At 51.6% G+C, this 11,983-nt stretch overlaps 5 protein-coding genes across 5 annotated transcripts; 4 read left to right on the top strand and 1 right to left on the bottom strand.

Annotated features, from left to right (window-relative positions):
- The first annotated feature begins 121 nt into the window (after window positions 1–121).
- GLOTRDRAFT_73635 (DUF1295-domain-containing protein) lies at window positions 122–1,628 on the top strand. Its single transcript, XM_007866048.1, has 5 exons — window positions 122–578; window positions 632–831; window positions 884–1,069; window positions 1,123–1,270; window positions 1,331–1,628. The coding sequence occupies exons 1-5, from the start codon at window positions 231–233 to the stop codon at window positions 1,523–1,525; spliced, it is 1,077 nt and encodes a 358-aa protein (XP_007864239.1). The 5' UTR covers window positions 122–230; the 3' UTR covers window positions 1,526–1,628.
- Window positions 1,629–2,390: 762 nt separating this feature from the next.
- GLOTRDRAFT_137508 (uncharacterized protein) lies at window positions 2,391–4,820 on the top strand (the record flags this gene model as incomplete). The annotated part of the gene is made up of 3 exons (XM_007866047.1): window positions 2,391–3,717; window positions 3,780–3,961; window positions 4,011–4,820. 3 exons carry the CDS (start codon window positions 2,391–2,393, stop codon window positions 4,818–4,820), a joined length of 2,319 nt encoding a protein of 772 aa, XP_007864238.1.
- A 658-nt stretch (window positions 4,821–5,478) lies between these two features.
- On the top strand, window positions 5,479–6,727 carry GLOTRDRAFT_17842 (uncharacterized protein; the record flags this gene model as incomplete). Its single annotated transcript, XM_007865675.2, has 7 exons — window positions 5,479–5,534; window positions 5,585–5,696; window positions 5,748–5,958; window positions 6,015–6,084; window positions 6,141–6,370; window positions 6,431–6,547; window positions 6,603–6,727. Coding segments are annotated over 7 exons (921 nt in total), but the record flags the coding sequence as incomplete, so codon positions are not given.
- A 286-nt stretch (window positions 6,728–7,013) lies between these two features.
- On the bottom strand, window positions 7,014–7,951 carry GLOTRDRAFT_20002 (uncharacterized protein; the record flags this gene model as incomplete). The annotated part of the gene is made up of 7 exons (XM_007865678.1): window positions 7,014–7,063; window positions 7,117–7,293; window positions 7,353–7,431; window positions 7,488–7,524; window positions 7,577–7,654; window positions 7,707–7,818; window positions 7,870–7,951. Coding segments are annotated over 7 exons (615 nt in total), but the record flags the coding sequence as incomplete, so codon positions are not given.
- Window positions 7,952–8,050: 99 nt separating this feature from the next.
- GLOTRDRAFT_73625 (P-loop containing nucleoside triphosphate hydrolase protein) lies at window positions 8,051–9,410 on the top strand (the record flags this gene model as incomplete). Its single annotated transcript, XM_007866046.1, has 7 exons — window positions 8,051–8,094; window positions 8,146–8,197; window positions 8,246–8,330; window positions 8,384–8,548; window positions 8,618–8,846; window positions 8,904–8,963; window positions 9,024–9,410. The coding sequence occupies 7 exons, from the start codon at window positions 8,054–8,056 to the stop codon at window positions 9,034–9,036; spliced, it is 645 nt and encodes a 214-aa protein (XP_007864237.1). The 3' UTR covers window positions 9,037–9,410.
- Window positions 9,411–11,983: the final 2,573 nt, after the last annotated feature.

Genomic DNA, 11,983 nt, shown 5'->3' with positions numbered 1-11,983 from the left:
TTCACTCGAATGCTCTTCTGCAAGTATCGATATATGCAAAACGGACTCGTGCTCTAGCCTCCTACGCAACTTGACATCTGAGAGTCCGGGACAAGTCTTGGGGCGCCATGACAGCGCTGCCCGCGTGCAGTCGTCACTGGAGCCAATGGATGATGTCACAGCCCTCTCCCATATAATGGCCGACTCGCCCGAGTCCGACATTGAAGACGACCACTCCGACATCGTCGACGATGGCGATAAACTTCCCCCAAACGTACCCCTCACCGCCCTCCATAAACCCCAACCAGCACGCTCCTCCACTCAACCCCGACCCGCACTTTCCCCCTCCTCCCCGCCCGACATGGTCTTCCTTCTCCCGGCCCCTGTATACTTCGTTCCTGCTTCACTCCGGTCTTGCCGTCTCGACGCATGCGCTGGCGGCGGTAGCAACCAACTACCGCCTTGATGCCAAGGATGTCATTTGGCCTGGCGGGATGCTCCTCGACGCTTGGTACCAGTCGGTTGGCGTGCCGGTCATTTGGGGAGGTCGCAGCGTGGGCGACGTCATTTCTGGTTTCGGTTGGCGTGAAAGCCTCATCGTGAGTACCTATGTGAGTCTCAGGGAGGGCGTGGGCTAATGGAAAGCTCGTAGCTGGGCGGTATCACTACACATTCTCTGCGCCTGATGTACCACCTCTGGAAACGTGCCTACAAGCGCGGACACGACGACATTCGTTACGCGTACAAGAAGACCGAAAAGTCAAACTGGTATCTCCGATCCCTGGTCACCGATTACCTCCCCGAGGCGCTGTTCCAGACATTGATCTGCTTGCCATTCACCTCGCCCTTCCGGTGAGTTGTTGTCGAGTATACTTGAATTTCATCCTCATTGTTTGGGTATTAGGTATGAGCCGGCCCCTGGATACTCGGCCACTTGGAACTGGACGGACTCACTTGCGGTCTTTCTCTGGACTGCCGGGTTCGCGATGGAGACTCTTGCAGACTACCAGCTCTCGAAGGCGAAGAAATCCGGCAAGACGCAGGGCCACCTGATGACGGAGGGCGTCTGGAGCATTGTCAGGCATCCAAAGTGAGTCCGAGTCCAGCGTTGAGCCTTGTTTCCGATGCTGACGCGCTTTGCAGCTACCTCTCCAACATCCTGACCCACGTCGCATACCCGCTTCTCCTAGTCTCCACGCCCCTCTCTCACCCAGCCTTGGTCCTCGGCCCTCTCGCCAATTACGTCTTCCTCCGCTTCTTCGGCGGCGACGCGCTGACCGAGACATACCAAGTGCGTCCACCGCCGTCCCTCGCCTCCTGGGATAGCCATACTAAATTCGACCTCGCGCAGGAGCAGCACTACGCGGAGGCGGCGGACTACACGAAGCTTGGGGACCTCCAGGAGTATAGGCACACGCGCAACGCGGTGTGGCCGGGCCTGGAGGCGGTCAAGCAGGGGTGGACGTGGGCGGTCGTCGGGCTGGGCGCGGCGGGTGTGGTGTTGGAAAGGGGGCTCAGAGCGTGGGCGGCTCCTAGGGTGTTGTGATGCTGCTAGAATGAAGGACTGAAGTATTGACAATTGATAGTAAATGTATTATACTGCTGAAACTAATAATCATGTACTGATAACTTTAGTTCACGCTGACGCGGCTTTCTGTTAGTTGTCGATCGTGCCTTCTGCTGACGAACGCGACGAGTTACCCATTGATTACAGTTATCGCCAGACGTTCTGTTGCTGCCCCGAGGTGATATATGATTATTGCATCCACGCTGGACCGCCTACGCTGTCATACTGTAGTCTAGGGTCATGTTTGATGCTGTTAAAGACTTCATCAGAGTCTATTATAGTTTCCTTGAGTTTGCTTGTAGAGGTTTATAGCTGTTGTCGCTATATAGCGTACTGTGCCTTGGACCTGGTAGTAGTTCGCCTGCTGGCAAAATAAATACGAAGGATCTGTCTCTATCCCTCCTGCCCGACGTCGTTCCTTCTCCCCGACGCGGGCGGTTCAATGTTCAGCCGACAGTGGTAATTAGCGCCACAAGCACAATGCGCTGTGACACTGACATCGTGACCTAACGCGTTGTCGTTGAATAACGCGCGGGACGCGTCCATCCGAACGAGCCACATCCCGGGTATTGGTACAGGTAGGCCCAGGCCACATTGTGTGTCCCCTCATCAAACGAGTCATCAATTCGTGCATTCTGACTGGTCGAGCAGCGGCACGTGCTGTTAGGCGAGGGTGACCTTGTTCTTCCTTTGGACGGGCGCGCTACCCGGCTGCAGCGATTTGTGGTTGTTTTGTCGCCTTTGGCTCTGGTTCGAGTCGCCCTTGCTAGTCATATATAAACCGCAGTCGTCGCTGGTACGTGGTTATCTCCTGTTCTCTCCCCAACGCGACCTCACCGCTGGCATGTCCGAAGGCACAACCCCGCCTCAGATTCCTCCTCCGGACACGACTAAGACCCAACCTCCGGACAAGAATCTGAGAAATCCACTTCGATTTGTTGGCTATACCGTCGGCCCCACGCCATCTGTGAAGTCTACTCCCATGAAGAAAGGCGCCAAACCAGGTGGAGACTCCGAGCAAGTAATGGAAGATCTCGAGGAAATAACAAGCGCGCAAATAGACGGCTATCGAGCCTCGGGAATCGAGGGCCTGGTTGAACATATTTTCCCCGACGACGTCCTCCCTTGCCCTCTGGAAGAGATATACGAGCACATTTCCAAGCCTCGAGGCAAATACTTCCCCAAGAAGCAGAAATGGCATATGTGCCCTGAACTCCGTGTTCCATCCAACAACGGTGACCAAGAGGAGAGATTTGCGAAGTTTCTGAGACTTCTTGCCGATAACATTGCCACTTTTGTCTCTACTACGTATGGTCACACGATCCCCCGACGTGATGTCTCGGCCGAGTTTGCGACACAGGGCGTTCCAGGAGGTCCTGAAAATACTGGCCACCGACCCGATCTCGTTTTCTTTGAGAAGGGCGCGGAACGAACATGGGAGAATGCTGTAGGTTGTTGGGAGGTCAAGAGCAACAATAACCACAAGCTCCGACGTCATGCGAGGTGCCAGCTGACCACGCGCGCCTTCATGATCTATGAATCTCAAGACGACAGACGCTTCGTACCCGGAGTATCTATCCTCGGGTACGATGTTATCTTCCATATTATCGACCGTGCCGGTGAAGTCGCTTCCGCTACCTTCAACATGAGGAGCGACCCTCGCCAATTCCTCCGTCTCGTCGTCGGATTCATGTTCTGCGGCCGGGATAACCTCGGGTTCGATCCGATGTTTACGAGGCTCCCAGATGGGACCAGTTGCGTGACGATACAAGGAAAGGTGTATACTCTTCACCAGAACGTGCACCGCGGTCACACTCTTCGTGGACGTGGGACGGCCTGTTGGCGTGCCACTTGTGAAGGTGTCACATATGCCATCAAAGACTATTGGACGGACCGTACCCGAGCGTCGGTGGAAGCCGACTTGCTGGAGAAGGCCAAGGGCATGCAAGGGGTGCCAAAATTGGTGGAGCATGATATTATCACCTTTCAGGGGAAAGAGGATACGACCGGTCTAGTCCGCAAGATACTTGACAATCCTCGGTACAGAGAGCAGTGGGAGATGTTTGATATCCGCGTTCATCGCCGCCTGGTCATGACGCCGTTCGCTCTGCCTATCTACTACTTCAGAACGAAGAAGGAGCTAATTAAGGGTTTCATGGATTGTATTCAAGGTACGTCGGACTTCACTGATCAGCACAGGACCATCCGCGAGTACTCACGCCCGTCCCTCTAGCTCATAAGGATCTGTTAGAGAAGGCCAAGATCCTTCATCGTGACATTAGTATCAAGAACATCATGCTGGAGGAATATACGGAAGGGGGCCGTACTTTCAGGCGTGGTCTTTTGATTGACCTGGATTATGCGACTGATTATCCCGAACCAAAGCATAGGCAACCAGCGAAGGCTGCCAGGACGGTGAGTCGTTCAGACAGTCCCCGATCAATGTACCCTTATGGCTTTGCAGGGCACGACTCCATTCATGGCTATTGACCTACTCGAAGACGCAACGTTGCCCCATAAGCCCGAATGGGACCTAGAATCGTTCCTCTATGTGCTCATCTGGATCTGCGTTTTCTACATCGGGCCCTGCGATCGAGCCAAACGCATAGACATCAAGGAAACGGAATTGAAGACTTGGGTAGAAGGTGATTTCACGTCGATCTGGAAAGCGAAAATGAGCTGCATGCGACTGGACCCTATTTGGAAGCTGCTGGTCAAGGATTTCAACCCTTATTTCAACGAAATCAAGCCCTGCATTGATGAGTGGCGCGGGCTCTGCAATAACCCTGGTCTTGCTCCTACCCACGACAGGGTCCTCGCTGTCCTGCAGAACGCTTATGACAAACTTCCGGACGACGAAGAGCCTTTCATCGATCCTGAACCAGTGGCTGCGAACCCACCCGCCGGTACGTCTACGGGATCCCTTGGTGCGCTCCGTGCCACACCAAAACGGACGAGAGATACGGAAACCCGAGACTTCTTTGGTGTCAATCGTCGGGAGGACGTGGTGCATGGCGGGAAGCGCGCCCGCAAAGACAAGTCGGGCAATGCCTACTATTCGGAGCAACTTTCGGAGCAACTTTTCCAATCAGGGGGGGAGAGCTCCTATCCGGCCTCCCTGGGCAGTTTCGTGCCGACTGACGCAGAGGAAGGGAGCGCCTCTTCCTCTTCTGCTTCGGCATCTGTAGAACCCGTCCAGCCGCTTCGAAGAACTCGCAGGAAAAGCATGCCGTCGTTGAAGGTGCGGGACAGCAAGGAAAGTGGGGGATCCTGAAGCGGCTAATTTGCAAGTCTGGTTTGGGTTATGGAGGGGATAGCATTTTTGAGTGAGGAGGAACGTATGATATACTCATGGTTGTAAGTTTGCTATTTCTGCTATCGCTCGCTGTCATGTCGTATGTGCTCTGTACTCGCTGTTGCAATGAAGATGATATTTTCTGTCTTATGTTCGCGTCGACGGTACCTTGGTTCACTGCGCCAGCGGTGTCGGCTTCGTCGAAGCAGAACGCTGAAGCGAGTAAATTGCCGAAATAGCTGTCCTAGGCCTGTGTATCTGTGGCTGTGCAACGTGATCTCCACAGATCATCTGCATCTTGTCATTGCTGCGCTGCAGTAACCAGCAGCCACACCTTTCAATCCCACTACCACGTCCACCCCTCCTCGCTCCAGTATCACCTATGAGTACTGCCGCCACTACAGAACCGCCTTCTGCGGCTGAACCACATACTGAAGCACTTAGCAGTGCGCCTGCTACAGCCGAGATACCCAGCGTTCCCCAACCAGCAACTTTGCCATCCCCTTCGACAGACGTGCACGAAAGTGCGGCTACAGGAACCACTAGTCAGCAAACAGCTATTGTAGAGAGCCGTAACGACGATGGTCCACCGCTTCCACCGAGAAATAACCAAGGTGATGTCCAAGAAGACGCAGTCGACCCCAGGGTGGCGTCGTTACAGCCCATGTTCCCCGATTTCGATGCTACAATTCTGTGCGTATGCGCCATCCATTTCTTTCCCAATACTAATACGATTTGCACAGGCATTCTGTCCTAGAATCCGTGGGATGGGATCAGGACAGGGCGGTCGACACCCTTTTGGGTATGAATGATCCAGATTATGTCTCGCAACACCAGTCCGGTCCGCCTGCTCCGGTTAGTTTGCTGACCACCGAAATCATTACCATGCTCATCCGACGCCGATAGTCTCAGACCGATCTGGACGAACAGCTCGCCCGTCGTCTCATGCTCGAAGAGGAACAGGAACAGCAAGCGGCAATCCAGCGGAACCATCAATGGTCGCCTTCCAACCAACAATCACGCGGGAGGACAGGCTACTCTCCGCCGCAAGGTGGCGAGGGTGCCGAGCGCGACACCATGGCCGAGGTCCAGGAACAGTTTAACAAAGTCGCGGAAGGTATGTGGAATTTGGATATCCCTCAGGTACAGATATAGTGCTGAGTCATTCATCAGTGGGAAAGAAGACATTCACTTCGATTGTGTCGAAGGTGAAAGCCAAGATGCAGGAATTTGACCAATCAATGTCAGAATATTATTCACCTCAAACTGCATGCGATGGCTAATTCCAAAATTTAATAGGCAGGGCCAGGGCTCCAGTGCCGGCACAACGCCTAATTGGGGCGGCACTGGCTCCTCTTCGTACCCTCAAGCAGCTCAACAACCCGCTGGGGACCGCCACTCACAGCAGGCGTACTATGCTCCGAATCCGTACACTGACCGGATTGCGCAGCCTGTGGCGATAGGCCAAGCACCCCCCTCTTCAGCGACAGCACAGGGCTACGACGTCTCGCCGAATCCCACTCCTCAAAGTAAGCTTTCCTTATCTGCAGCTGCCGACTCAGATAGCTGAAGGTGCAATGCAGGGGAAGCGCCATCGCCTAACTCAACGAACTTGCCATCGCCCTCGAGTTTCCCTGCGCCACACAGCGACACCCCGCGTCCACCTGCCACGCAGACGGGTCCCCCTACTCCTAGCATCGACCCCAGTACGTCACAATCATTCACTGCATAGCATACCCTGGCTGACACGATGACAAACAGGCAAGATAGGCTTGCTACCTAAACGCCCGGTGTCGCTCGTTCGGGACCAGCACTCTTCCACGCGGCCTCGCGATGACGACGACGAGCTTGAATACGTGGAGAATCCGTTCGAGGATCGGAAGTGAGTGGATGTGGCGAGAACTCAGGAGAGGGAATGTTTGTACACTAGTCATGGATGCAGCTGATTAATTTTGTACGAATTATGTGTATTGCACTCGTAGTCGATTGGATATCGGACACTGAACGGCCACGAATCCGCTCGTCTCTTTTTCCTTGTGGCATAGAGAGATGCCTGACCGTCAGCCCAGCGACTCTGTAGAAGACCAGGTTTCATCATGAACATTATAGGTCAGGAAAATGATGATCCCGTATTTAGAGCTCGATGTGTCCGTATGGCGACGGCATTGAAAGCGGGGAAGCAGCAGCGAAGTCCTTGGTCCTGCCGACCATAAGTAGACCAACTAGGGGATATTACTCCACAAACAAAATCAACTCTCCAATCACTACGACTCACCAATCAATCCGAATAAGCCCAGAATGCTACCGAAGACCTCGACAATGAGGATCTTGACGAAAAGGTTGGGGTCGGCGGCGTCAGCGAGAGCAGCCGTCGAGCCCGTAATTCCGACGCAGATACCACATAAGAGATTGCATGCGCCAACTGTCAGACCCCCCCAGAAAATGGCGAAGCCTGTACATCGTTTATTTGGTCTGTGTAGGGTAGGCACGGGGAGGACGGTGAAAGCGTACCGGTGAAGTAGTTGTCTTTGGTGTAGATCTGCGTGTCGGGTACTTGGCTTAGCTTTGCAGAATAGACGATGCCGATGATCTGGCACGTGTGACACAGTGAGAACGATAGCCAGGAAGGTTAGCGACAGAATCTACCACTCCGTAGATTGCGACGACTTCGCAGAAAATGATGCTGCATGCCGGGCACTTAGCTATATGTTCGAAGACAAGGCATTACAGCCCACCTAATGAGATTCTTTGTCCGTATGCGAGGCGCTCTAACACCACCACCGAGAATCGATGCACCCGTAACGAAGATGCCCCTGTGCCAGCCAGAATCAGACGGTACACAAATCCGTGAGTTGATATACATACCATCCAGCTCCAAGCACACTCAGCCCAATACACAAGCCAATACCAGTCGCAGCCCACGCATACGGACTGGACTCTTCGAGGAACCTGCCGACGTTGAATGCCTCCCCCGAGCCTGCACATGCCGTTCAGGACGCTCCGCGCCGCAGCACAGATGACTACTGACCAGTAAATAAGAGGTATAGGGCTATGACAAGAGTCACGAAGGTGGGGAGCCCAAACGCATAGTAGCTGGTATAGAGACCCATTAGAGTCACGTCGAGGTGTAGAGTAACCAGAGTTGCCGATCCGAGCTGCGTCACGGCTGGTGATGCGCACGAGCGCCTATTCCCCCTGAACCTGAACATAGCATGTATCACCTTCTGAAGGGCTTGCACGAATATCTAACGAGGTACGTCTACACCTGCAGTAATCTCGGCATCTTTCCATAGCAGGTCTTCAGGAAAGAAGAGTTCTCAGTAATTATAATCGGGCTGGATGGGGCTGGAAAGACGGTGCGTCAGTTGTGCTACTTGAAGACGCATGATTCATTGCAGCCTTAGACATTGCTCGAGAGGATAAAGACCCTGTACAACGAGACCCCTGGCCTTCCTCCTGACAAGATTTCTCCTACTGTTGGACAGAACAGTGAGGAAGTCCTTTCGTTGGCATTGCATCCTTCCCTGAGTGAGCGACACTAGCCGGCAAGATCACACTGCCTTCCACAATCTTGCAATTCTGGGATCTCGGCGGTCAGAAGGGAATTCGTTCAATTTGGCCTCGCTACTACGATGACTGCCACGCCGTCGCATACGTGATCGACGCGTCTGATCGAGAAAGACTAAGTGAAGGCTGGGAAGTATTCGGTATGTGCACGTCTCTCTCAGGCTGCACGGTACGAAGCGTTGACAGCAAGCTAATGTAAGGGAAATAAGACTCCGTCCTTTCTAACCGTCAGATCCTCGGAATACCCCTCCTGCTACTTGCTAACAAACAAGATAGCCCGGACAGCTTGTCCGTGGAGGAAATCCGCCATGATTACGAAGAATGGCACCAGAGAAAGCAGGAAGGCGCACGACTGAGGTACGCTGAAGAGATGGACATGGAGGGTCGCCGAGAACGTATTGCAAGCCTGGACGTCATGGGAATATCAGCTCTCGAAGGGTACGTCCTTGTAATGACGATCATGGACAGTTGACTGCAATATCGATCTTCCGCCAGGACTGGTGTTCGTGAAGCTGTTGACTGGTTGTTCATACGCGTGCAGAATAGTAGGCGGCGGTATGTTGTCATTCAAATGCAAGTATCCTAATGTTGATTCCATCGCGGTACCTCCGACAGAGAGGATCAATAATTCGTAGGAATCGCAGTCATGTTCCGGAGGGTCCTGCATGGGGTCCGTGAATTGACTCCGGTCGTTGCCACCCGTTTTCTTTCCATTTCATCCCTAACCCGTAGTCCTAGCCGGAGACTTATAGATGATCTTCCGCGGGGCTGCCAAGACAAGTCCACGCCAAGCTGGGATGTCTTTTCTCCAAAGGATCCTTTGCTCGGAGAAAAATTGGTGGCTCCGCGCGCACCCAAACCGTGTACCATGCAGGGACCGTAACCAGACGTTGTGATTGACGTTCGATGCAAAGAATAGCGATTTACAGCTGTTTTCCGAACGGAAGGCACGGCGTTTCTTCTCGCACGCCAAATGGCCTTCGGGCAAGAAAAATCTGTCGCAGCCGCATTCGGGCTCGGATGGTGCTTTGAATCTGTACATATGTGTTTGTGATATAGAGAAAAAATATGGCATTGAAAGAACGACGAAATTCGGTGCAGGGGTGCTGCCTACAGGAGAGGTAGCAAACATGTACCAATCCAGGAGTATTCAGGCTGTCAATCAGGGAACAGATATCCTACCACTCTGGTACTTGGCACACATAATCTACAGTATGTTACAAACATGTCTAAGATTTGCTGGACTCATGCGTCTATCCGGGACTGAGGGGGGAGCTTGCTACTCCTCCTAAGGAGTGATTTTCTTGTACATGCTCTTCAAAATCAAACACAGCATCTAAATTTGTGATAGGTATGTTAAATCCATGTATATATGTCCCTCTTTTAGTTCCAATACTCAGAAATGTGCTCTGTTACTGCGTTACGAATCGGCAGCCCTCGAGCTCTGGCCGAGCATTGACCGAGACGCGCTCACGCGGTCGTGAGAACTCATTTGTCGCGTGACGTCACGCTGGCTCGACGCGTCGCGCCTGCGTCGGGTACAGCTCGGGGATCATTCAGTACACGACAGAAAATAAACCGCTGTTCGGTTGGGCGTATAAGTACAGTGCCAGACTGAGTATACTACTGTAGATTATGTTTGCTAAGTACCAGGGTGGTAGGATATCTGTTCCCTAACTGACAGCCTGAATACTCCCGGATTGGTACATGCTTGCTACCCCTCCTGTAGGCAGCACCCCTGCACCGAAGTTCGTCGTCCTTTCAATGCCATATTGTTCTCTATATCACAAACACATATGTACAGATACAAAGCACCATCCGAGCCCGAATGCGGCTGCTATAGATTTTTCTTGCCCGAAGGCCATTTGGCGTGCGAGAAGTCACGCCGCGCCTTACGCTCCAACCATTTAGTTTATGTTTGCAGATTTTTGTAAACTAAACATTAACATAAACAACCAGTAAACTAAACAGTAAATAAACAGTAAACAGCCTGTTTTGTATGCTACCGAGGTAAAGAGACTTCTGGCTCCCTCTATAATGCCCGGATGTCTCCAAGATCTCACGAGAGTCATACATGACATAGTCTAACATACTGGGAGAACCGTCGAAGCCGGTTGTCCTTGTCACTGGGTACAATACCCATATTGAGTCACTGAGAAAGTGTGAAAGGAACCGGACAAAGGTCAAATTTTGTTCATAGTGTTGCCTCACAATGTCGGAAAAATCCAAAAACCCATATCAGGTCTGATGAAGCCTGATGGTCTTATAATGCCTGATAGGGTTTGGTTTCTATCCCGGTCAGGACGTATCAGGCCCGATAAGATGTGACAGTGTTTCCGGTCTCGTATACATGTTTTTAGTACCTTGCGCCTAAAGTAAGTAAGTACTATGCAACTGTGAATTCAGTGCATTACCACGATGCCCTCGTACTGCGGGATTATAATAATGAAGTGGTGTTGCATATGCCCCATACACACGGAAGGAACCAGATGACAGTATATAGCACGATTAGTTTCACATCTGGTATTGCACATTTAGTATAGTAGTTAACTCGCGCGACCTAATTCTCTGTCGACTTGGTGGCCCTGTGTTCGAACCTGACTAGTGCACTCATGTTACCTAAGATGGTAATTGGACCATAAAATGCATGTAAGGAAAGAGACTACAAAATCAGCTGAGTTGGGGAACAATGAAGGTGGAAGTGAAATGAGATTTTTATTATTATTCGTGGGAAACCCTATAAGGTCTCATAAGACCTGATCAGGTAGCGTCAGGCTGATCAGGCTCCGTCAGGCTGGTAGTGCGTTATTCCATATTTTCGAACCTAATATGAGTATTAACAACCTGATGGCCTTATTGGACCTGATAAGTTCTTACAACTTCCGATAAGGTTTTTTCGAAAGTTCCGACAAAAACAAATGGAAGTTCAATGAACAGTGCTGAACAAAGATCATATCCCGTGTCACAATCAGATTTTTGCGCACTCAAAAGTAGTATTATTCTAATTCGTTTCAGTGACTGTGCAATGGACAATCATGAAAGAAGTTTGACCTTTGACCCAGGCTCCTAAACCACCCGTCCTTAGCGTTCGCGCTCCTCTGATTACTAGGGCAGAAGTGAAATATTATGTAAGAAAATGTATTATATGAGAATTACTGGATACAGAACGAACAAGAGGAGGAAAACGCTATAGGACGGTGATAGGCACTAACACACGACAACACCAAAGACCAAAAGAAATAAAACCTAAAACACCCAGCGGTATGGGTGTAGGCGGTCTAAGGCGATTGAAGGGTAATATTTAAGTTCGAAGGGAGGGGGAGAAGTTAGACGCCGTAGGGTAGCCCGTAGGAAAAACCTAAAACAAACAAAATCTTGAGGCCTGAAACAAACAGTATAGCGATTCTCCGGAGTATTTATCTCCGAAGTTCGACAGTAACCCGGGTGGGGAGTTCCACTGAACCCGAACAATAGTCTCGTGCCTACAGACGCTTGGTGAATTTTATACTTTAAATCCGGAGCTTACTTGGATCGATATGCGATGGCGGAGTTATTTAGTTTCGACGAGTTCGGCC

The sequence above is a fragment of the Gloeophyllum trabeum genome (genome assembly GCF_000344685.1).
Source record: "Gloeophyllum trabeum ATCC 11539 unplaced genomic scaffold GLOTRscaffold_00004, whole genome shotgun sequence".
NCBI lineage: Eukaryota > Fungi > Basidiomycota > Agaricomycetes > Gloeophyllales > Gloeophyllaceae > Gloeophyllum > Gloeophyllum trabeum.
The sequence above is the reverse complement of the archived record's forward strand: the minus strand, read 5'-3'. Positions and strand labels throughout refer to the sequence as shown.